The 27,282-nt window shown below is 35.4% G+C and overlaps 1 protein-coding gene across 1 annotated transcript in view; it reads left to right on the forward strand.

Annotated features, from left to right (window-relative positions):
• The first annotated feature begins 7,988 nt into the window (after nt 1-7,988).
• The window catches only part of LOC110446245 (micronuclear linker histone polyprotein-like), a 56,321-nt gene continuing 37,027 nt past the window's right edge, over nt 7,989-27,282 (forward strand). Inside the window, exon 1 of the mRNA XM_021491291.1 lies at nt 7,989-8,074. Within this exon, the coding sequence (XP_021346966.1) occupies nt 7,989-8,074 (86 nt within the window). The remainder of the gene's footprint in view (nt 8,075-27,282) is intronic.

The raw sequence follows: 27,282 nt of genomic DNA on the forward strand, positions 1-27,282 counted from the left end.
GGGCAAACATTTACTATGGCTTGTTTACATTTTTTGTCGGAGTATGTAGTCACGTGACTTTGGTTGCTACGTGGGGGCGGGGCATGGAAGGATGAATTTCCATTATTTCAGAGGCGGCCAAGCGCAAACTAACACATTAACAGAATTGTAAAACCATTTTAAGGATTTGTAAATACTTTTTTACGATTTTAAATAAATAAACACGATTGTAAATACATTGTAAAAGCGATTCTAAATACATAAACACGGCTGTATATACATGTACATGCTTGTAAATATATCAGCACGATTGTAAATACATTAACACGATTGTAAATACATAATTATGATTGTAAATACATAAACACGATTGTAAATACATTAACACGATTGAAATTACATAAACACGATTGTAAATACATAATTATGATTGTAAATACATTAACACGATTGTAAATACATAAACACGATTATAAATACATAAACACGATTGTAAATACATAAACATGATTATAAGTACATAAACATGATTGTAAATATAAGATTGTAAAAGATGCCTATGGGACCCTTTATAACGTTGCAAATAAAACAAACATTTTTTTTTGGCTGCTACAGAGAATTTTATCTTAATCTATTTTATTCATGCCAGATTCAATTCCAGCTATACGGCGACTGCTAATCCCGGGGACTGATAGTCAACCAGTAGAGTCAACCACAATAAATAATGATAGCAAAAAATGCGAAAAACAAAACATCTATTTTAAAATTTAGTATATCGGTAAAGCAAGCCAAATAAACCCTTTTTACTGCATGTTATCGTTATTTCGTTCATTTAGGCCCCAGTAGTGATACTAGAAGTCAAGAGAATGAAATCTATATTTGTACAAGCTTTTAAGGTTTTAGACTACGTTGGGGACTGATCGGCCACCAGCTGAGACAGTCACATTCATAGTACTTGATTTTAATGATACGTACATGTTTGTAACTACCGGTTCACGACTGTAACTACCCATCCTCGATACTTCAGGGGTTACGTCCATGTTTGCTCTCTGCACCCCTGGAATATGCCATAGCAAAATTAAAGGCACGCAGTTAGCTCCTTTACTGGCTCAGGCAAAAACAACCTGGCCAATCGCTAGGCTGATACCTGCCTTTTGAAGATTGCAGAGGAGCGACACCCTCATCCTCCTCCTCCTCCTCATCATCATCATCATCATAGCAGCAGGAGCAGCAGCAAGCATTCGTCTTTCATCATACTCACATTCATACACACGCCAGAACCCTTTTCACCCTCATTTACCCAGACAAGACTTATCAATATAATGATATATTATATCATTTGTATTCAATAAACTGATATACAAAGTGTATCTTAACATGACCTGTTCTAGTGATGACCTCTTAATACATCTGCTCTACGTTTAAACACTAGTGGTAAATACTTTCCTAACTTATTAAGTTCTTTAGTGTTTTCGATTTTGAGTACTTGATCAATTTTAAACATACTAGAGCTTTTGAAATAATATTACTTTATGAATTTAGACCAGAGGTCTGAATAGCGATTACATTCATCTTCTATATCATTTTCATTACATAAAATACATTTTCTTTCTTCTCTAGGTATATATCTCTGTAACGGCCATGTTCAATGAACAGGTCATTCGCACATAAACGCATCTTAGAAATATGTTTTAGATAATTTAAATTAATTGCCTTATGAAGATATGGTTGCAATTTTATACTTTCCATTTAATGCTGATATAATACTCCTTTAGAAGAAGAATAAACTTTCTCTAGACAATCTTGCTGAAAACTATCACATACTCGCTGCTTATATACTTCACTAGAATGATTAATACTATCGGTCACAAACATGTATCCAAGGCCGACTCTTGAAAGATCATGTTTTAAGTGAAAGATCCAGGGGACTTTATTTTCAACAATATCATCATAACAAGCTTTCAGCACACAGTTATCAGAACGTTGTAATTTGATTCAATACTTATTTTTTTTCAACTTTTCTTAACAGCTCTAAATGAGATCTTCCAAATTCAATGTAAAAAATGTAGAGTTTGTAGATTTTCTTAACTATTATGGTTGCGGTGGCCCAATGGTTAAAGCGTTCGTCTACAATCTCTATCCCTCCATCGCTGGGCTGCGGGTTCGAGGCATACGTTGGCATTTACCAGGTAAATTTCTGGCTGCGGGTCAGTGACATTTCTCCGGGTACTCCGGCTTTCCTCCATCACACAAAAACCTGGTACGACCTTAAATGACCAAAGCTATTAATAGGACGTAAACACAAACGGACCAAACCAAACCAAAGATTATAACTACATGTGTATGCACGCGATTGGAACTTTGTACACTATTAAAAATATATACACATTTTTAAGAAAATGTGAAGATTGTAAGTGCACGTACCCGATTGCATTTCCTACTGCTGTTATCATTGGCTTCTCAAATCATCGTACTGGCTTTATAGACACTATACTCATATCTCAGTTGCAAATATTACGAAAGTTGTTTTTATATCACACGCGGGCTCTTAACCGAAGCAAGTAGGGAGCACAATGCATAAGCATCAGGCACTGATAAACAACGTCAGTTGTTATGTAAGTGACCTTTAACAGTGACTAACACAGGCTCACTGGCCATGTTGACGTCGTAATGGACAATCCATTGTAGGGTTTCACGGAAAGTGTGCGACCTTTAAAAAACTGCTGCTTCCTTTGTTAAGCAAAATAAGTGTAATCTCGTTACGAATAATTCATGCTTCGTTTGGGGAAGGTACATAGGTTTTGCGTAACTCATTTCGAGCTAATTAGTGTATTTCCAGATGACGACCAATGAAATGTTACAGGTAGATAATATAAAAGCGATAGTAGCAAGCTTGTTTGAAATTTGTGTGACGAGTGAGTTAAGGATAGAAAAGGAATGATATAGCTTGATATATTTTTGGATGTTCCCACAGAAATGCGACACACAACGTCCTGGTTTTTGCAAATAAGCTAACGTACTATACATAGTAAAATAGGATTTCCATCACCCGATATATTTTTGACAAATCAGAACACCGGATTTTCGATCGACGGGCTCCGTCATTGTAAATAAATATAGCAGACTGCAAGCCTGAGGCTTGATTTGAGAGTGTCATTCATGACGTATTAATAAAGATTATGTTGGCCAAGGATAGCAACAACACAAAACTTGCAACATAAATATCGGTGAGGGTTTAAAAGTGGTTCATGCAGTGTCATAAAGCCATCACATGGATAATGTTTATATAAGGTGTGCAATATTACTCCCGAAATGACGTCACAATCGAATAGGAGCAATCAATGTGACGTCACGTCATTGTGAAGCGGACGCAATTTCCATTGTTTCAGAGGCGGCCAAGCGCAAACTATTCGGATCACAATTATTCTGTCTTTGCGTATTCTCTTATGAGCAGGTATTGATTGTTACGTCATTGGTTTGTGTGAGAAAATTACGTCGTTGTCTAAAAAATTGTTGACGTTACTCTCACAATCAAATGAAGTAACAATCAATACCTGCAATACGCAAAGACGGAATACAGTTCACTTTGTATTATATGATAACAAGAATCTGTCAACCGTTTCCTTTCATATTAGATTTATGATACCCAGAGGCTCGCAAACATGAAAAATCCAAAACTTCATAAATATCATAAATCTAATATGAAGGGAAATTTATGACAGATCATCTATATACAGTTGTGTGACCGCTCCATTGTGCGCTTTTTTCCGCACAACTGTGCGATTAGGTACAATTTGTTGATCAATATTACGAAATGAACTAAATACGGAAAGCTCGTATGCAATAATGTACATGTACACTGTATATATTACTGTGATTTCTCATCACAATAACTAAGATTATGTACAAGTTTACAGGTCGTGTTACACAGTATTACAGTGAGCGTTAGACTGTCAAGAATGGGTTTGGCTCCTAGGTAACAGAACAGGTAAATAACATTTTGAAGAGTGACCGGAGTTTTACCTGGCCTGTGCCTGACACATATAGCTGATGTGTGAAACCGTATGACCGTTATGAAAACACAACTGGCCAATTAGTATTTGTTATTTGCATTCGGTTTGGCTTATAGATCCCCTTCACCTGGATTTTCACACCCCGATGAGTTACGTAAGTGCCCCAGACGGGGACAAGTACGGTCAATTCAATTCAATTAGTTTATTCTGTAAGCCTTACGACTTATAAGATACAAAACACAATATTAATACATATTACCAGGTTAGGGTTAAAACAGAGTAATGATGTACATGAGAGTGATAATCGTAATCGTATCACATACACACACACACGAGAATGTGATAATACTATAATGACTGAGAGCGCTTCTTAAAAGCAAATATTATATATTTACCAAGATTACACAAATCTTTTACATCATTAGCACTGAGCAATTGAACAAGTTTAAATACACTTGGCTGGACGACTAAAATAATATGGCTTCAGGTATCTCACCCATAAATCTGCATAAATAGGACACTTAAGGATGAAGTGAAACTCATCCTCCATATCATGAGTATGACATAATGAACAAACTCAATTGGACCTAGCTAAATTATTGTATCTTCCACTTTCAATATTGAGCCTGTGTGAGCTTAAGCGAATACATGAAATACTGTTCTTATACAACTGATCAATAGGTTTTTTCAGGTAGTATTGCAGACCAAAATTATTTACTAAATGCTAATGCAATGTTCCTTTTGGGGAATTCTGTATTTTAGACAAAATTTCTTGCACATGTATATCATAAAATTTGTGCTCTATTAACTTGTACACAATCTTACTTTCATAGTAGTTATTCCATAAATACCCTTATCCTAACTTATTCAATTCTGATTGTATATTTATAATCCAATCATCATTATCTAATATTCTCTGTTCGTAACATGCTTTCAATATACAATTGTCTGTTTCTTTCACTTTAACCCAGTATTTTAATATTTTCATTTTCCGAACAATACACATTGGAAGTCTACCTAATTCGTAATATACAAGGTCATTACATGTATTTTTACCTACACCTAGTGTTTTTTTTACAGAAATATGTATGAACTTTCAACTTCTAAAGCTCTGTGAAAACCCCATATTTCACTTGCAAACCCCAATACACTGCTTACATTAGTGTCGAATAAAGAACATAATGTTTCAGTATTAAATTCATGGTTCTTTGATTTGCTTGATAATGCAAAATAGGCTTTCCTTCCCTTTTCTGCTGCATGTTGCTGAGTTTCATTGAATTTTCCGTTAAAATTAAAAAGCATACCTAGAAAATTGAATTCATTAACAACTTCTACTTCGCTATTGTCATAAAACCATCTTTCGTCCTGTTTTACAATACCACCATTCCTGAAAACGACAATTTTAGTTTTATCTGTATTAAGTGTAAGCTTCCATTCATTATTATACAAACATAAAGCATCTAACATAGATTGTAGAGCATGCGGTGTTTCTGCAATAAGAACTGTGTCGTCTGCGTACATAAGTAAAAATAAGGATATCATACCAATTTCAACTGGTTGACAATTTTCTCTAATAAAATTCATTTCACAGTCATAGACAAATAAACTGTATACAATTGGTGAGAGAACTTCTCCTTGGAAGAGACCGATTCTGCTCGAAAAATATTCTGAAATACGACAGTTGTATTTAACACAGGATTTAACATTTTTGTACAGGGATTGTATAATCTTTAACAATTTACCTTGAACTCCATGTTTAATGAGTTTACACCACAATTTCCCTCTATCAATAAGGTCAAAAGCCTTTTTGTAATCTACAAAGCAACAATACAACATTTTTTACTTAGAGATCTATAAATTAATGACTGAAGTACGAATATAGCATCTACAGTTGAGTGACCAGCTTTAAAACCAAACTGGGCATCAGTAAGAATTTAATTTTCTTTGTCCCACTGTTTAAGTCTTCTGTTAAAAACTGCAGTAAAAAGTTTGCCCATACAACTGACAAGAGTAATTCCTCTATAATTACCAACATAATTAATATCACCTTTTTTTTTGTATTGGGACAATGCAACAACGTGACCACACTTCCGGAAAAAGACCCGATTCAAATATTCGTCTGAAAAGCTTCGTTATACAAGGGGTTAAAATGTCTTCACAACCTACGAAAAGTTCATTTAAGATTAAATCTTCACTACAGCTTTTATCTCTTTTCAAATTTCTAATTTCGATATGTACCTCATCTTCTGTAAATGGTTTATCCAATTCTTCAAATATTGTTAAATCTATGTCATCATAAAAGTCCTGAGTAGTAGCATCAATATCACAAGTGTTACTACTAACACTTTAAAATATTCTAAAAAACATAGATATTAATTTGTGGTTGAGATACATTATTTTTACGTTTTGAAAAATATTTATAAAACTTCTTCGGATTGTTCTTTCTAAGAAACTCAACCATATCACCTCCTTGTCGTTTATATTGTCGTTTGAGTCTATATTCCAACTTTTGTTAGCCCGTTTTTTACTTATTAGAACAGCATGATTCTCACAGGATTAAGAAACATTAAAATTCAAGAATGTATTTTTATACTCATTATATCTCATTTTACGTTCATCAGTAAACCACGGTTTGTCCTCTTTCTCCACCTGATGTTGACGGGGATAGTGTGATGTACTTTTAGCAATTTTGACGTCACAGTTAGGTAAAACTACGTCATTTATATCACCACAAAATTGTGCTACACATCTATCAAGTTCTTCATGAGTACCCAAAGGCATATCACATATATCAAGGAGTTCTTCAACTATTAAATTAAGACCATTACATATTTTATCTACATCATCTCTGTTCCACCTTACATTTTAAAATGTCTAACATGTACATGAAGCACCGTTATGGTCATCAGTAATATTATTGCTATATGTACTGATATTGAAGGAGAAATACAATGGTGAATGGTCAGAAAGAGTATTGAACTCGCCCGTACCAAAGTTTATAACATTAGAAATATAATCACAATCAACTAATAAGTAATCAATCAGGCTTGTGCCGTTGTTACTACAAAATGTAAGACTTTGTCACCTGTATGACGACCATTAACTATACGCATGCTCGTATTTTTACACTATGAAACTAGTTTTCTGCCATAAGTATTCACATATTTATCCATGTTACTACGATTCTGAATATTTGAATCATTACTGTAATACATAAAATCTAACGTATCATTATTGAGGCCATCATTTACTATGAAATCCGGTCTAGTTCCTGTTCTAGCATTAAAGTCGCCGGTAACATATAGATTTCCATTTGTTTTTTAACGGCTAATTGACTCTTCAAGAGTAATAAAAATTATCATAAAAAACACTATTTTCTGGCGGGAAATAGCAAAAACACAAAAATACAGACTTTTCATCATAGCTAAGTTTTACCCAAAATATACAATCCACAATATTTTCAACTAAACAAAACACATTTTTTAAATAGCTCTTGTGTAAAATTACAACTCCGCCTCCTTTCCCAGTAGGTCTAGGGAAAACGTATGTACAGTACCCATCTAGCTCAATAACATCAGTATTTGTAATCCAGCATTCGGTAATACAAACAATATCATATTTATAAATTATGTCTACATAGTTTCCATCAGTAAGTTTGTTGACTAGCCCTTTGCCAATATTCCATGACAGAACTGAAAGTTCACTCTCCTTTCTGTCCTACCTATGCTCCTTGGGTAAATAGGATCTGTCAGAGGTACTAGAAGGAACATAAGGCTCACTTGCCCTCCGTTCCACAACTGGTTGCCCAGGAATACTAGGAGGCACACACGATTGCCCTGGCTGGGCCCGAGCGAGGTTACCCTCATTGGCCATCCGTTCCTCAACTGGTTGCCCAGGAGTAATAGGAGGCACACGCGACTGCCCTGGCTGGGCCCGAACGAGGTTACCCTCATTGGCCATCCGTTCCGCAACTGGTTGCCCAGGAGTACTAGGAAAATGGCGGGACTGTTCATTGCCCCCAATACCCCGCCCTCATTTCCTCAACTGGTCGCAGTGGACGGCCAGGAGTACTACGAGGGCTAGTATGTTCACGTTCAGATGAGAAACGTGGTCGAGAGGATGAGGGAGCAGTGTTGTGTCCGGGTTCCTGGCCAGAGGGGGAGGAATGAACACGTGGTCGTTTTACTGATCTTCGACCATTATTGGATGTCTGGACAACTTCACTGAATGACTTAGTTGACCTAGTCTCTTGTCCATTATACAGCTGACCATTGATGTATAGTTTATCCCTCACAAGCTTGACTTGATCTCCTGCCCTCTTATGTGATCTTAGAATGGGATACAACTCTCTTCATCGTTCTTCCACGGCAATGGCAAACTGTTTGTTGTTTCAAAAGTGTGTCCCTTTAAGATAATGTGCATTATTCCGAACCGACTGTAGGTCTTTTTGGAACATAAACACTGCTACGATTGGTCGCGCTTTCCCAAATACTTGCTTGCCAAATCGATGGACATTGGTGAACTCAATGTTATTGTTGATACACAACTCATAGTATATCAAGTATTTCAGTCTACTTTCGGTATCTTCATGTGAGTGTTTCCCCAGTCCATGGAATATCAGGTTCCTTTTCATTGACCTGCACTGTATGTCCTCTAATGTATCAAATATTGCCTTCTGGTTATCTTGAGACCTCATCAGCACAGTCTCTATCTGTTTGGTGTTGGAGTCAACCTTCTCTACCGTTTTTTCATCTTTGTCATATCTAATTTTGTTTTGCTGGTTTCCACTTTCATATCATCATATAGTCCACTGATCATTGCAGCACTCCTTTCAAATTCAATGTTTTTCTCTTTAACTTTATGGATTTCATTTTCCAGGAATCGCACTCGGTTATTTAATGATTGCAAGGACTTTTGAACATCATCAATTTTTTGGACCTGCTGTTCAATTGAATTCAATCTTAAATCCAGCTTGCCAACTAACGCTAAAAGTGCTGTAAGTGAACTAGCGATTCCACTCTCACCGGTGGGAGATTGATTATCTTCGTGTAGACTTCCCGTGCACTTGCTAGCATTGTGGAAGTTTCAGTCATATTAACTTTATAAATCCAGTTGAAATAATTAACTGTAGGTTAAGTTCACCACTACACCACATAGGTAAGCAGGCAAGTACGTACATTGTAGGTAAGTACCACTGATCACTTGTCAACTCTACAGGTAAATCCCATTGTCCGTATATTTTATGTAGGTTGTCCTTCAAAAGTCATTTATTGCATTAGACATGTGTAAGGTTATTTGCAGGAAATCTCTGAGTAGTCTAAAACACGTCTGTCCTCTCCTGTACACTACTCTCACTTCAAGGTCAAGGTTCATGTACAAACTGGCTACATGGTATGTTTACCTGTATACGGTAACTGTGCTATAATTTTACATGTCGATTAAGGTCGTTCAAAAAACACCGAAAACACCATTTCTAAATTCAGGAAAGTGTATAGAGAAAATATAAAGATAAGGTCATAAGTGCAGCTAGTATATATATATAGCACATACTTAAAAATCAAGTTTATATGTTTAAACACGAAAGCGTATATATTGTTAAAGCAATCCTCATTTTACACCAACCACGATTGTTTTCACATAACGTTTGTCCATCGTGCGCACAAATGTGCGCAAGTAATGATCGTCCAAATTTTCATCGTTCGCACATCGGGCACACATCGTTCACACACCGTGCGCCCTCCGCACATCGTGTAACGTTGTGCGATCCCACAACTGTATGAAGAGTTATTGACTAAAAATCTTACAACAACAATTTTATGCTTATTTTAGGAATAAATGATTTTGTTAAAATAATGCGTGTGTAATATTACAGTTGGAGGTTGTCAACCTCAAGTTGATATTATTTAAAACAAATGGCTGTTGTATGATTGGCTTGGTTTTATTTTATTTTGTTTAACGTTCTATTAACAGCTTGTTTCCATTACCCTAAATGCTGAACGTTAAAAAGGGAATAATAATTATCATTTTCAAAGACTTTGGTATATCCTGGCCCGACGACAAAACACATTGCTTTCCTCAACTGGGCGAACGTTCAACATTTAAGCCAGAAGTGTTGGTGTTGCCAAGCAAGTCGCTAGGAAATAGAAGGTAGATAGAAGTAGAAAGAGATATAGATATCAGATATTGCAAGAGGTGCAGGAGATTTATTTTGTGTCGTTTTTGTATCCCCAAGTAGAGGCCACAAAATCAAATCCACAATCCTACAGGGTGTTCCCACATTAGTCGCCTCCCACTATACATGCCGTGGGTAACAGTAGGTTCCTTTTTTTCCCGATCCCCCACCTGCAGGGGTGTTACACTATATTAGGGTAGCCTGTGTATACCCGATCCCCGAGAAACAGGGGCAAGTCTGTTGTGTGACCCGTCAGTTTATGGTATACATGTGGGTTTTTTCATACAATAAAGCAATGGAATTAAACTAGGGTAATGCAATGGTTCTGTTATCATTCACAAAAATATACCCACTGTTTTTTTGGTCCTCGGGGAATTTTACCTTTTTCGGATCGACAAATTATCGTACATGTTGCATTTACCTAGAAAGAGACAGTTATTATATAATAAAGTTAACATCATTCAGTGAGATTTGTTAAATTCCGTCAGATTAAAAAAAATACAACTCGTGGCTTTTGGAAATATAATAAACTCTTTTTGATTTAGAAAGCTTGTGGTACGTTCCGAATTTTTGAGAGTGAATTATCAATTTCCCACGGCCAAATCCTCTAGCTGAATGACGAATTGATATCAATGATAAATTCATTGCCAATCGTTTGCATAAAAGTGACTGGCAAATTGCTTTGTCCAACATGCAATAAATTAAATGGAAATACGAAATTGTTTACGAACCATTCAATAATGTAAAAGGCATGGTAAACGGTTCTTTCCACCATTTAATACTACATATTCTAATACGGAATTGATTTGTGAACCACTCCTAGTAGGCGATGATGTATAACGTCATCTCTGCTACATCACTACTCCGAGTTACATTAACCTTGTAACGGTTTCAATCCTGAAACCGTCAGACCCAGATAACGATAAAATTATTACAAAAGCGATGGTTTTAATGGACAAATAGATTAATAAAATAATGGTGCATCGATTTATCTCTATTCAAGGTTTGTGTGGGTACTATAGACAGTAGTTAATGTTATATATTTATCTTTGTGCTTCTATTTAGAAATCAAACGACTTCGAAAAACGATATCAGATCCCTCTTGATTTGATACATGTATTCATCAGAAACCGTTTTTTTTTATTTTGCTCCAAGGCAAATCGCTAAACGAACACTAGAACTACCTTAATTTCAAAAGGCAATTGAATGGATAACAGACGTAACCCAATGTATAACATAGCTTTCCCATTTTACTACGTCATACGACCATGTCATAAATATGGTATTACACATGCTTAATACAACCTTCATAGCTGCGATTGGTCAAAACCATGGGAACATGCTGTCATGTAAGATGAACTCGAAATGTTAAAATTTTGTCATTATTCTTTTCTTTGCATTTAAACTGTGATGCTATTAAATTGCATTTAAAACATTTACAAACAATACGAAACTACTTTGCACCATACGGAACGACAATTCTAAGATCAGAGCAGTGTGATAGGGTTGTTTTATGTGATAATTAGAATCTTATACTTGTGTTCTTGTTGTATTGAATTTATTAAACTCGTTCAACAATTTGATATAACACTTGCCTAAATGCTCGTGTCAAATCAAATTATTGAACTCGTTTAATAAATTCAATATGACATGGATACTCATGTAAGATCCCCTATACCTGACACAATGTTGTATTTCCTGACTTTACACAGTATTGCAGTATTTAATTGGAAATAAGGATAGTCATAATACATGTTTGTGATTATAATCTTAACTCAACATGACGTAACACGGCATGGCACAATAGACGTATTCATTTTGTAGTATTATCTTCACAATCATGTGGCAATAATGATATGTAAAGATCGCATCCAGGGAATATTAACCTTTAAACATTTTTTTTTACTGAAGGAGGGATGAAACTGCTGTTTTATGTTTGTGTTAAATGTTATGTTTTGAAAATATGCTATCTATTTTAAAAAAATCGTTTTTACTAAACACACAGTTTCATTTTCTCCTTAAACTTTTCTGTGAGTTCGGGAAGCAGAGATGTTGCTATCAAATTATCAAGAAAGGGAAACTTCACGATTAGAAAATTTGAAATCGTCACGCTAATCGTACAGCAGTGTAGTCAGCTGTCCCTATTGTAAGTAAGGATCGAGGTTAGTTACTGATGTAAAATAGTCTAGTGTCCTTAAGTTTAGGTTCTCCAGGGTACATGTTAATACGACCAAGGCGGTCAGGCATGTTCTTGTTGTCTGTAATCAGCCCATCATCGATATATAACAAAATGAAATTTAAGGACTAGGCAATGACTTGGCAAGATAAAGCTCTTTCTTATCCTAAGGCTCATTGCAGTAAAGACGATTATCATACTGACAACTTTCTTATTTTGCATTTGTTAATTAAGTAATTTTGAACATAATCTTCAAAGCAAATGAAGTCATCCTCTGAGTTGAATGTGGCAGTCAAACCGATAACAGAATATATTTGATGCGCTGGTGATTGTGTTTTCTATGGTTATTATAATAATCTGTCAGATAAGTAAATACATGTAATTACTGCGGCATTACTATTATAGCTGTTCTTCTATGGTTCACAACATTAAATAAGACATAACAGACGTGTTCCTTGTCATCCATACATCTCTTAAATGTCTGTAATTCTACAGTAAACCTAAAACCTAAGTGCCCTTATGTCGTCCCTTAATTAACCATAAAATCTAATTTATTCTATTTTCAAACAATTACAAGAAAATGATCCTCATCTGTCCATGCTTATTAAATCCTGAAGGTTTACTGTCGAATTAACTCCATTTAAAACACAGTATAACACACCGGTTGTATTTTACGATAGAAAACAGCGGGTGCATCAAGTCTTTACAGATCTATATTGAAACTGGATCTTTTTGTTTAATGTGCCTTCTTTTTATTGGCATCAAAGTTATTTCTTTTAATATTTATTTTATTGGTAGTATGGGTCTCGCGTGAATAGGAATTTGATTTCTAGTGGATAACTTTTTATTGCATTCTCCATTAAATTATCTTTTTGTTTAAATTGTTGATCTGTGTGCGAAAATCTGTGATTAATTACCCTAGCTTTGAAGGAATGCTGTTTGTAAAGTAACTTTGTACCTTAAGCAAACGTCTAAGTACATGTAATAAGTATGTTTATTATTTTCTTGGATGCAGACCTTTTTCAGCATACATGTATACATATTTGTTTTGAATAGTTGTATTAGACTATGGCTCATTCATAAACTATTCACGTGAGACCCATATTCTAAATAAAACAATTAGTAAAACATTTCTTTTTCTAAAATGACCTTAACAACTTCTTCGTTTTTATCATTTAGAATGTCACTATTTATAAGCTTGGAAGGAAATACATCAAAATGTCCAATATTACACTGCTATAATCAAAGTTAAGTGGAATAATGAAGATATTCATACTTCTACATTTTGATAAGGCTCAGTTTATTGTGCTTTATGTTTTTTGTCACTACTCCGCTTCTGTCTTTGAGGACCTGTCATTACTTGGTTATGACAGGGATTTACATTGCAGGTGCCGTCGATAAAGCACAGACCACTTTCCCTCCCGTAACAACTTATCATTTTCACTTTGTACAGTTTCTAGGGTAACTTCGTTTGCTTATATTTGGCCTAAATTCACTTTTCTTTAGCTAATACTTGACCTACATTCACCTTTCTTTAGCTAATATTTGACATAGATTAACCTTTCGTTTAGCCTTTATTTGACATAGATTTACCTTTCTTTAGCTTATATTTCACCTAGATTCACCTTTCTTTAGCTTATATTTGACCTATATTCACATTTCTTTAGCTTATATTTGACCTAAATTCACCTTTCGTTAGTTTATATTTGACCTATATTAACCTTTCTTTAGCTTATATTTGACCTAGATTTACATTTCTTTAGCTTATATTTGACCTATATTCACATTTCTTTAGCTTATATTTGACGTAGATTTACCTTTCTTTAGCTAATATTTGACATAGGTTCACCTTCCTTTAGCTTATATTTGACATAGGTTCACCTTTCTTTAGCTTATACTTGACCTAGATTCACCTTTCTTTAGCTTATATTTGGCCTAAATTCACCTTTCTTTAGCTTATATTTGGTCTAGATTCACCTTTCTTTAGCTTATATTTGGCCTAGATTACCCTTTCTTTAGCTTATATTTGGCCTAGATTTAACCTTTCTCTAGCTTATATTTGGCCTAGACTCATAGAGTTCGAGTCACAGTGCTTTAACTCTTCAGAACGTTATCGTTATTATATTAAGATATCAATTATCGTGAAAGACAAAACATTGATGTATAAACATTGTCTAACCATCAATAGTGTAAGGTTCCCACGATGGTTGACACGAATGTTTTATCACTGTGTATCACTATATATCAAGTAAAAATTCTCAAACATTTACACTTATTCTCTCCATCTGCAGTAGGTTAAGAACGTAGCATGTGTCTTTCGAAAAAATACAAAAGGAATTCAATATTCCACTACATACAAAATCCTTTTTTTTCTCAGGCCTCTTTCTCGAAATTATAATAAGCATTGACACAAACATAATTAACACTTATGAACTTTCATTTTCTAGATCACGCATAATATATTTGAAAACTGCAGGAACACATTTGTATATCAAAAATATATCCGAATTACCACTAACATCATATTGTTTAAGCTTCGTGAGGTGGAGTCAAAGGCCTGCTTTAGCGGCGCGTAATTATTCCATTTATAACACTGGTAAAAAACGACAATTGGATAACGTTATGCTTCTTTTTTTATGTATAGTTGTAAATAAACAATTAAGTTTTTCGTCTAAATATTTATTTAGTTAATATCCATAATAAGAGGTTCCTTAAGGCGGTGTTTAAGAAGCACCTGTCTCCAACCTCTGCATACTCAAGGTAGGCCACATTGGGTATAACTCAATCCTACATACGGGCACCCGGTGATCCCCGCTCGGGATTAACATTTTGTTCTGACTATGGTGAGCTATAAACACATGATGGGATTCAAAATGTTTAGAATGATATTGACTGAAGTTCAGAAGCTTACATCATTTCCATGTGATACGTGACGTTATAAAATTAACATTTTGATCAGCGGAAGTAAATCTATCATAGAAACGCAATCGGCGTCTGATATCGCCTCACGAAATAAAAGCAATACTTAAACAAATTGGATGTTAAACTAATGTAATCTACCTTAATTCTATAGTATGCCTCCGGTAAACCATAGTTGTCCCTGCTCTATGTAAATATGTTCTGCTATGTTTTATGTTTCAATTTCTACAAAATCCAAACGACGACGCTAGATAAAAGAGTTTACTATTATTTGGATGAGGGGGAAATGGAAATTCTATTCTTGGAGGTAGTTTTTTCGGTATTTTTCGGTAGAATTTCCCGAAGCTCCAATTATAGACTGGATAGCTTACACGCACAGGTTTGCTGGAGAATTATAGTGACCTTTCGGGGTCATGCTATTGTTTATGACGTCATTTTAAGACGTTTTGGGTCAGTCAGGGTCATTGAAGTCATAAAAAAAACTGCCATTCGGGCTTCATACATGTATTGAACGGCGTTGTTTTAACTGTCATGCCCGCATGAATGACCGTAGTTATTTAAGCGTTTGACACAGAGGCATCCTCCATGTTATCCGAAGCGTAGCGACAAGAATCTCATTGAACAAGGTTAATCTATGACGTCATAAGTATTCACGCGTTACTTCACAAGAGTTTCAGCTTTCATACTTAAATGAAATGCATTTCTGCTGGTAATATTCATAAAGTGGGTTGCAGCGCAAATACAAATATAGAAAAATGAGAAATGTGCAGACAGTTTAAAACTTTATTAGAAGAGCTGTTGTTTTTACGGGTTTTAGGTAATAAGCAAGAAATAGAACCATCCCTGATGTGAGGTATGGATAAGGTAATTCAACCCCTCGGGATAAGATATTGAGCAGAAGACCCTCAGCAAAGCCTATATTTTATCCCTTGGGTTTGATTTATCTTATAAATACCTCAAAACAGAGGTAGATTATATTAATCCTACATGTGTTTTACATCGTGTCTTGCATACGAAGAAGTTGGAGAAACAGACTACTTGTAAAGTTTATTGCAAACTTGCAGCAGCGTCAATTCCAATTTTCACACAAGTGTACTTTCCGAGCTTCTGTGCTTATATACATGTAATTAAACGGTAATTTATTACTTTCGGGATTAAAATGGTTTTCCCGTTCAGAGCCGTTTTTCATTTTGAAACCATATTTGGTTTAATTGTTTTGCCAATCACAGCTGAACATATTAAGAATTTTAAAAGGATATTACATAAGATAATGCTCTTTGATGGTGTAATGTGTTTTGAAATTTCAGAGTATAAAGTGAAGGAAAGGAAACGTAATTAACTTGTTCCATCAAATTAGTGTTTATAGATAATTTATAGCGGTGAGTGCCCTCTCAAACACATACATCATCTCATCCGTGTAGTGTTACTGAGGAGATACTGTCGATGGGAGGCAGCAGTCTAGCTGTAGTAACATTGGTCGACATCTGTATCATCTTATTTCGGTTTAATAAGCGCAAGCTTCACATGTTTTTAATCGTTGATGACAACTAACATTTCATGATACTGATTTATTTGTTTATTGAATTATAAATGAAAGCATCGATAATATTAATTTTATCTAAAAATTTGTTACGCACTTTTTATTCCTTTCTAACCTAATCTATGTTGTTTGTACTTTACAGAGAAACCCCACGAACAGCAAATCTATCAGTGACCTATATATAACGACTTGGCACGCACCCAGAAGCCCTAAACAAAGCAGGGACTCGTACGTACAAGGATTAATTCAGAAAACCCGTTTGTATCACACGTTAAAATACAACTTATTTTCAACTGTAGGTAAATGAAATCGTTTCGTAACACTCTGTTACGTGTACATTTCTCAAGTTTCTATTTCATTGTCGGTATTTATTTTATCAATCACAGACATAACACTATATATGTTAATATAACTTACATATAATGTAATCTCATGATGTAGTTGTTCAAGGATCGATTGTTTCCTTTAGATTGTGTCAAAATCCTCAACATAGCGCATTCCCGTACAGTATAACGCCTGGATGTCATGAATTATTCAGTTTCGTACATTCCAAAAGAAGGAAAATAGTCCAGTCATATAGATGCTAGAGGATCTGTTTGGTCCATGATAACATCGTGTCGCCTTGAATAGTAAGTGTAGACTGGTGTTTAGCACGTTGGAACCTCCCATGACATACTATTTAACTGTCTACTTAACTCTGTTAGGGTGACCGCTGAGGAACTGTGCTTGATACAGTCATATTTGATTGGGCGGCGCCTGACAAAATCCTTGGTTTTAGAGTTCCTAAGGGTCAGTGTCGGGACCACAGAATTATTCCTTTTAGTCCGCTTTATCATTTGCTGATAACATACAGCGATGCATGGTTATCAAATCATTCGACAGCTCGGACGCTAGCTCAGCGAGTGTGAAAGTCTGTCTAGCAGACATCAGTACCTGGATAAATGCCAACATGATTTAGTTTGATCAGAAAAAAGAGAGAACTAATTGTTCTTTCTGACAAGTAGCAGCATGAGCAATTAGCTAAAGGTCGGTGCCAAATCTATCGAAAAAAACATAGATGTAAATATATTCCCTAGGGGTATCTTTCAGTAGTTCGGTAAACATGGAAATGGTAAATACTACGGCTGGGATATCAGGAACAATGGATGTGTGAGGCATCCCGATACTACAGTATTAAGTGCATTAACTTCTTACCGTTGCTGGGATTACAGTAGAGCCCGGCTCTGTGGCATCATCTCTGATACACAAGCCTCATGCTGAGGGAGATATAGGCCAAATGTTTTAGACAAAGGTTGTCGCTTGCTCTTTTACAAGAACCATTGTTTTTGTCGGTAAAAGAAGCAGACCTTTTAAAGTTGTGCTTATATACTAATTTAAAGAGCAACCCATTGCAATTTTGATCAAACGTCGACTCCCGACAAAAGCAAAGTCTCTGGGATGAAATCAAAGGAAATTTTGCAAAACTTATGTTATTTACTTTGATTTTTCACGTTTCCACTGAATGTGATACAGGTCCAAATTATTTAGCACTGATTAAAGCTTATCCTTGAAAAAATGGTTCGAGTTCTCAAATACTATTATTAACGAGACTGTCAAAAAGAAGATTCACGTAAAAATACATCGCTAAAGTCAAAAATGGGAATCCTTATATATCCGTATTGGGGTTACTCGTATGCGGGTAATAAAGTGGATAGCATAAATAAATTTCAACTTCAAGGTTACGGCTTTACTAGAAATACGAAAGGAAACACCGATTAAAAAAACTGTTTTTTCAAAAGCAGAGAACGAAACAAAGTGATATTTTTTACTGTACAATATAGACATTTCGTTCATTTAGGACAGAGCGGTGGTATTCAAGGCCGATGAAATGAAAAGTTTATATCGACAGTGTTCCGAATCATACTTATGTGAAATTGAGCAAAAATGGCAAAAAACTTAAAAAACTAAAAAACTTTTATAAGATATTTTTTTCTTAAACTAGTGTAACAGAAGAGGAAAATGTTCGAAAAGACTGGGGTTCGAATCGGGACCTCCAAACTATTAACGGACATCCCAGCAATACAGCTATTTGTTCGAAGGCGATCGAACCAGTCAAAATCCACTACTTTCCTCCCTCTTCAACATAGTCGTCGATCCCTAAGTCACTCGATACCCTTAATAACTTTCCTCATATTTAGTGAGGCGCCAAATGTAGAAGGAGAGGGATACATGCAAGGCCAGATCGGGAGTTCAACCTGTAGACGAACACTCTATCTGGTCGACGGAATGAACATGATAGATAATAACCTGTATGAGCACTATGAATACTTCAATGTTTGTTTATACGTAAATTTGACAATGATAAATGTTGTGGATTGAAATTACCAAAAGTCTGACGTAAAGACATTAATTAGCTCATTATACGTTGTTTACAAGTCGCAGTTGATTCGGTACTCAGGAGCTTGTTCCGAATATCATAATTCCGTCATAGACGTCGACTACTGACGGACATCCTTACAACTCAGAGTTTCCAAAGATACAGGCTGATGAAGACCATGGACAAACTCCATGGTCGCCACCTGTATATGCTATTGTTTTGTGTGATGGAAAAGTCAATGTTTTTGATTATGCTCATTAAAGTGCCTTGCTGTTTTGTTGTCACTACCCGCGTTCTCGTTGCTTTGATTCCATAGAGTAGGTGTCGTTGATGAAGCAGAGGACGCTTACCCTTCAGAAACAGCTGGTCTGATTATTCTTCCACTTTTCAAGTATCTCCATGTAGATCATTCCTTTGTTAATAGTTTGCCCTAGTCGATGTTGTGTTTGGCTTATGGTTTTGCTGTCACTCCATTTACAACAGATACAATGTACCAAATCAATGACCTAATGGAAACATGTCAATACTTAAAAGGTACACACTTTCGCTAGTTTGATGATGACATGAACTTAAAATAGAATGTTGTTATAGCTTTGTTTTGCAAAAGTGTATAACCATATATAATAAGGTTGCTCAATGAAAAACAATTATATGGTGAAAAGTGTCTCCCTTTTCTATCATAACCAGTCTATCTATGTATGAACCATGTGGGTAGTCTATTTTCTTATGTTGTATAATTTTATTTGATTGGACAAATATAAAAATGCCAAAAGAAATGTCTTTTTCACTATGGCTGAAAATATCAGATAGGGGTAAAATATTTTTTGTTTCTTTCGTGTTTTCAAATGCAAATTATTATTCTTATAATTAACATTTGAAAAGAAATGCGTTTAATTAACATCAGCTCAACCTTATGTGACACACAATTATAAAACAGGCCAGTCTATCGTTTGACACAAACACAAAGCCACTTTTTGCTTTCATTGTATTTTATATCATGATCTGTACCAGAGTATATGATTATTGACAATAACATGACTATCCATGAATTGAAGGTCAAGTAGATTATATATAAGTTACATTTAGCAGATATATTAAAACAAAAAATAATTAGATAATAATAATTTGGATCATGCAATTGAAGCAATAGTATCTAAAGCGGTGAGAATATTTAATAAAAATTGATTGCTTTTTAGATATTTACGTTTACACATTTATATTTCAGAGAGTCATTGAGGAACTAAGATGGAATCTTCGGGAAGATAATATGCATATAATATTACACAAACATGTTTTTGTCACTGCTTACCTATATTTTTGTTGTAATGAAGATATGATAAAACTAGGGCATATTTACTGCTGCATAACACAGAATTCATATGACAAAACATCAAGGCATAAAGTATCTCATATTGTACGCTTAATATCATGTGCGAATACTTAACACGTTTCCCTGTTCGTATTTTTCTGAAAATGGCATTGAAATTTGGAACATAGAAAAGAGTTAAACTATTTGTCGTCCGTTTTGCCTACGTAGTTAGTTTCATATGGCATCAATATTGCAGTAAACTGGTCAAATCAAGTAAATAGAGTTCACCGCAAAATATTAGGACCCAAGTGACTTTTAAACGCAACTTGTTACACATTACAAAGGAAACCACATTTATACCTACATGTACTTGAATAAACAGCTGAACACCCGCAGTTTCTTCCAATAAAGTAATAATGTTTTTTTCAATATGTTGCAAACAAATCACCTTTTCCTTGGGATTTATAGTTTCAATACATGTCTTCTGGTCAAAAGAGTGTTCAGATATCTGTAGGCACTGGTTATTAATATCAAAGTTCATGTTCGTGTCTTTTCCAGTTACAACTATAAAAAACATTAACATTTAGTTCAACATAAGTACAGATCTACAATTCAAGATATATGGACATGTTTAAAATTTAACTAATAAGCAAGCTATATCTGAAACAAATACATTTTTTTATAAGAATTAATGTCCACCAGTGAATTTGTTTTGCTGAACACAGTTCAAGCACTGACTGTTTATTACTCCGACACAGTATCATCAGAAGGGGTAATAAATACGGGGTACGGAAATTACCTGAAGTCTTAAAGAACGACCTTGACTTTACAACCATGGAGTTAATGAGTGTGTGATACCGTGTTGGTCTACCTCTGTACGCCATAATAACGTTTAATGGTATTTGATTGATGGGTCATTTTCTCTGTCAACAGAGTCTAGATCACGTAAATCACTGTGAACATGTTATAGGGAATCCGACCTAGTCTTTAGGCCTTCACTGATAACACAAATCAGACAGATCTAAAGTTGATTTAATGATGTGAACAATGACAGTATTTGAGCAAAATGTGTTGCTATATAGGAATAACTGTCTATAACAGTGAGATAATGAGGTGAAAATTTTAGAACAGAGCAAGAAATAGAATAAACGGCAGTGATAGTGATACCGTGTAGCTATAGTATTAGAGGGTCTGTTGTATTGTCATAAACACTCAAGGTCCTTTAGGAACGAACGCTTTTTTTGGAAGTCAAATATCTTTAAGAAAGGACAAAACTAGGAACGGTATTTAGATTAACATGAATTACGTCTAAGTCCAAAGAACAGCTCGGAGAGGTATTTTTTTTACAGAACATTATAAATTACATACAATCAGCGTTAATATAATATACAACACTACACGGGACAGAGTTAAAAGTCAGCTGCTTACCATACTGAGAAATAGGCATGTAGCTGTTGTCGTATGCAACATATTTAATTTCGTCAGAGTCATGCATTACCGTAGATAAACACGGAGTAAAATATTGATCACAGGGGCGATGATCTCAATTTAGCGGAATACCAATATTCTATAATTCGGGCTGTTGTATTTGTTGACATCTCTATATATCACATTACAAATTAATTTTATCTAACACTCTCTCAATATTTTGGGAGCCAGAATTGCGGATAAAACTTAATTTGTTAAAACGTGCATATCTTTTATAATTAATTAAGTATTTTAGTGTTTAATTAACATAGTGACACGAGTTGTTTGCATGCACTGTTAAAGCAAATCGAAGTGTCAGTGTCAACGAAACAATAATTCGCACTCAAATTCGATAAAACAAATAACTATGAACAAATGGAAAAATTAAAAGGCCAACGAGAGCAGGTGTTCCGTAAATTAAAGTCAAATCCAATTAATGTCACGTCCTCGCATAGAGAACTCGGGAAGTGACAACAAAGCCACACGGCACACTTAATTAATAACATATCGAACAAAGAAAATATCTTATTTCCCTATGAGATCATGATGTCGACTATTAAATCTGTCCATATTCTTCATCAGCCTGCATCGTTGGAAACGCGGTATTGTAAGTTTGTCAGTTGGCAGTCGACGTCTGTCATGGAAGTCTCGATATTCAGAGCAAATTCTTAAATACCAAATACATCAACTCTGACATGTTTTGTAAACACAGTTTGTTTGGGATGTAAGGATGTTACGATTAACGAATGCAAATTTTGCGATCGGAACACGAAAGCCTACAGCTTATGCGTACAGCACAGTATTCAGCAACTCCTGCTGGCCATAGTGGACGTAACGATCGAGGAAAGTGGCTGTAAACAGTGTCATTGATAACAAACTCAAGATGTGTTTTTAGTGGCAGCATCTACAGCATACGTCGATATCTCTGATTTTGAAATTAAATGTCTTGATAACCTCATCAATATATGCCACTTGATATGAAAACGAAAACAAATCGGCAAGTTTTTTTTTTCCATAAAAATGCCTACAGTGTGCTGGAAAATCTTGCCACCGAAATTATCATAGTATTGTCAACTAGGATTTCAATAATTCTCAGAATTTCATCCTCAGTATATTTCAGTATCAACAAAGTTCTTTGTAATAATGATACCCGATGATTGCTCTTGTAGTCGAAATATTATTAAAAAAGGAAAGACTGGGCGGTTCCTCTTGTCTAGAAGTGAAGGATTCAATATCTAACCATGGACTATAAGGTTTTAAAAAGGATGGTTGATGAGACTCCGATAATGACCGGTATTCTCTCACCCTGGACAGGTGTATCCGCACTTTTACCGGTGTGAGATTAATAGAATCCATCCCTGATGTGAGGTTATTCAAACCCTCAGGATAAAATATTGAGTAGGAGACCCGATGTTATGCCGAGGGTCTTTTGCTCAATATTTTATCATGAGGGTTTGAATTACCTTATCCTTACCACATCAGGGATGGAATCTATTTCTTGCTTTTTACCTAAAACCCGTAAAAAAAGCTGCTCTTCTAGTAAAGTTGTAAACTGTCCGCGTATTTCTCATTTACATATGCAGCACGGATGGCAATTGTTAATGACGTCAATGACCATACCGGACCCAAAAACGTCATAAAATAACGTCACGAAAAATAGCTTGACCCCGAAAGGTCACTATAATTTCCCCGCCAGTCTGCGCGTGTAGGCGATCTAAACCTGTGGGTCAGATAAAATTTTCCAGCACCGCCGGGAATGTGGATATCTCGGTCTAGTATGCAAGAAAAAAAATCATTCACCCCCTTGTGAGTAAGATAGGGGAATCTCAACCCTCGGGGAAAGATCCTTAAGTTGCCAAACACTCGGCAAAGTCACATGTTTGGCAACTTAACAATCCTATGCTATAGTACGGTATATTACATACTACAATGTATATAAAACAACCCGAGGTTTGTCATGGATCACCAAAGTACGATGAGAGTGACGCACTAAACAAAGCGTGTGCTATAGTACGGTATATTACATACTACAATGTATATAAAACAACCCGAGGTTTGTCATGGATCAGCAAAGCCTGCAATTGTCCTTAATGTGTGTGAAACAGTTATTCCACCAGAATAAGGCCCTCTTGCTAGATTATGCGTCCGTATATCAAACTGTTTCTGAGCCTGTACATGAGTAAATAAGTTTTAAGGCTTCTGTTATATAAAATAGTACCTCGGTTGTACATTGGACATTTATGAATGAATTCTTAACCAGAACATCTTTAAATTAATTTTCTTAAGCTGTGTTTATAGTATTAAGTTCTACGGCTGTGCGTATATGGAGTATGTCTAAGGTTGTACTGATAAGATGAAGTATCTAATGGACAGGAATATCAATAAATATCAAATTCATGACCAATATAGGAATACTTCAAGCCAAAGCAACTTGTTGTAATCTCGCAAACTATATTTAATTAGTAGCCTTTTGAAAAATCTCCCACTTTTAGATATTGCCCCTTGATCGCCTTGAACACAACCCTCATCCGTTAAAAAGACACACAACATTAAGGGCAGGAATGCGTCACACAAAAGTAGCGATCATATGTCAAGGTCTATCGAAGGAAGAGTGATTTTATGACATTTTCATCACTGATATACTAAAAATTGTTTATTCTATATAAGTTAAATTTTTATTATTGAAAAATATCACTTTTGCTGGATTAACCAATCAAAACACTGATTACAATCTACTTTGCGGAAAATTACAAGTGGCCCATATGATCAAAACCTGGTTAGCTTAACGATACACAGGCCTAGGGAAAATCCGTCTGATCTATCAGCCCATTTTATTGTCTAGAATAATTAGGTTTGTTACATGTACATGTCATGAGTGAACGATTCTCTGGGGAAAACACAATGTTTAATTCCATAGTACACTTTCATTTTAAGGAAGCCAGCAGACTATGCAGGTCAGCAATTCTAACTGTTTGATTAGAGGAAACTGGTGTCAAATGAAACACGGTGTCTCCACGTTCCAAGTTAGACTAAGCGTCTGGCAAAAAGTATAAGAGAGCCAGAGTCATCTCTGACAGTAATTAAGTATATCTAACAATGGTGGTGTTGATAGTCGACCATCAGGATAAGTGGTGACACAATAACTAAGCATTTTCCACACTATCAACAACGCGTAGTGTTCTGATCGGACTTTTGTTTTAATATATACATAATGTTAGTAATCTAGCATACTTCATTAAAATATGAACCTATGTACCTACTTTATTGAAATATATAATTAAAGCAATTTATTGATGAGGTTTTGTATTTGTTTTAAATATTTTCAGAGAGATTTATATTTTGTCACGTAGGGTTGTCTAGACATGCTAGTGGTAAAATGATTTAAATCAATTATTGTCAGCTTGATGTGTCGCTTCGCATTCCTGGCTAGGGTTTTGTAAAACATGTTATACAGTTTATCTGTTAGATATCCTCTATTTCTTCTGTTTTCCATATTTGATCGAGATCCACTATCCTCTTGGAGTACATAGAGAACTACTGAATATCCATTGTACATGGATACAGTCTGTAATAAACCGAATTGTAGTTAATATCTTGAACGTCGTCCTACACTAGTATGATCATTTACCGTGGACGTGGACGATCGACGGACGTCACGCTAGGGCACTGAGCCTTAGCTCGGACGTGCTAATAACTGCTATAATAATCAGAACGATTGATATAAATTAGCCCCAAATGTTTCGATCACAAAAAGGCATACCTACATCCGGATGTACTTCCAGGCTGCTCTATTGATCGAGCACACAGTATCCTAAAATGTAAGGGGTGACTACGGAAATGTCAGGAAGAGTGATATGTATACAGAACCCATGTTAGGAGCACCTTGCTGGCTATTAGTTTACAGGGAGCACATGTACATGTACAGAGACAGGAAACCATCCGTCGACCGATATATGCGTGGTGAGTTGATCGCCACTGTCGACCCTCGATCTGGAGGACTTGTTTGTAAAAGAACAGTCGATATTTACAACGGAAATCGTAATTGTCGACAAATCATCGTATTGTGATTCACGTTGACTTTCATTTTAAATATTTCAATTTAGAATTCATGTGTATCGAGGGAAGGTAGGAATATGACAACGATCACGATTACTTGTTTGTGTACAAACTCCCTTTAATATTCATTATGTCAACGTTGTCATATGCTTCGTACAGATACAGTATAGCTCATACATAACTTGCTTCCAGGGAGAAAATCATATTTATTTCATCGAGTATATTTGCAACTTTCTTTTATCCTAACTTCAGACATGAAAACATTGGTCATACAAAAACGGAAGTCGAAAGATACTGCTTAGACATTATCGAAATGTCAGACAATGTCGACAATGTATGTGAGAAAGACGATTCCACCAGACTGGCAGGATTGTACGTTTAACCTGCACGAGTGTGTGATGAACTTGCATGAGTGTTTAATAAACCTGAATGAGTGTATTTTTAACCTACACGAGTGCACGTTTAACATGCATGAGTGTATGTTTACCCTGCACGAGTGTATGTTTAACCTGCATGAGTGTATGTTTAACCTGCACGAGTGTATGTTTAACCTGCATGAGTGTATGTTTAACCTGCACGAGTGTATGTTTAATCTGCATGAGTGTATGTGTAACCTGCACACGTGTATGTTTAACCTGCACGAGAGTATTTTTAATCTGAATGAGTGTATGTGTAACCTGCATGAGTGTATGTGTAACCTGCATGAGTATATGTTTAACCTGCATGAGTGTTTAAATAAACCTGCATGAGTGTACGTTTAACCTGCATGAGTGTATGTTTAACCTGCACGAGTGTATGTGTAACCTGCATGAGTGTATGTTTAACCTGCACGAGTGTATGTTTAACCTGCATGAGTGTGTGATGAGCCTGCATGAGTGTATGTTTAACCTGCACGAGTGTATGTTTAATCTGAATGAGTGTATGTGTAACCTGCATGAGTGTATGTTTAACTTGCATGAGTGTTTAATAAACCTGCATGAGTGTGTGATTAACATGCAAGAGTGTATGCTTAACCTGCATGAGTGTACGTTTAATCAGCATGAGTGTATGTTTAACCTGCACGAGTGTATGTTTTCCTGCATAAGTGTATGTTTATCCTGCATGAGTGTTCGAGTGTACGTTTAACATGCATGAATGTATGTTTAACCTGCACGAGTGTATGCTTATCCTGCATGAGTGTATGTTTCAAGTTTGAAGTTTTATTATATCCAAATGCAATACATCAAATTGGTTACCAATATACATAATTAGATTTTCAAAATTCATATGTAATGCACAAGATGGCGGAGGATAAG

The sequence above is a fragment of the Mizuhopecten yessoensis genome, unplaced genomic scaffold (assembly GCF_002113885.1).
Source record: "Mizuhopecten yessoensis strain PY_sf001 unplaced genomic scaffold, ASM211388v2 scaffold309, whole genome shotgun sequence".
In the NCBI taxonomy this organism is placed as follows: domain Eukaryota; kingdom Metazoa; phylum Mollusca; class Bivalvia; order Pectinida; family Pectinidae; genus Mizuhopecten; species Mizuhopecten yessoensis.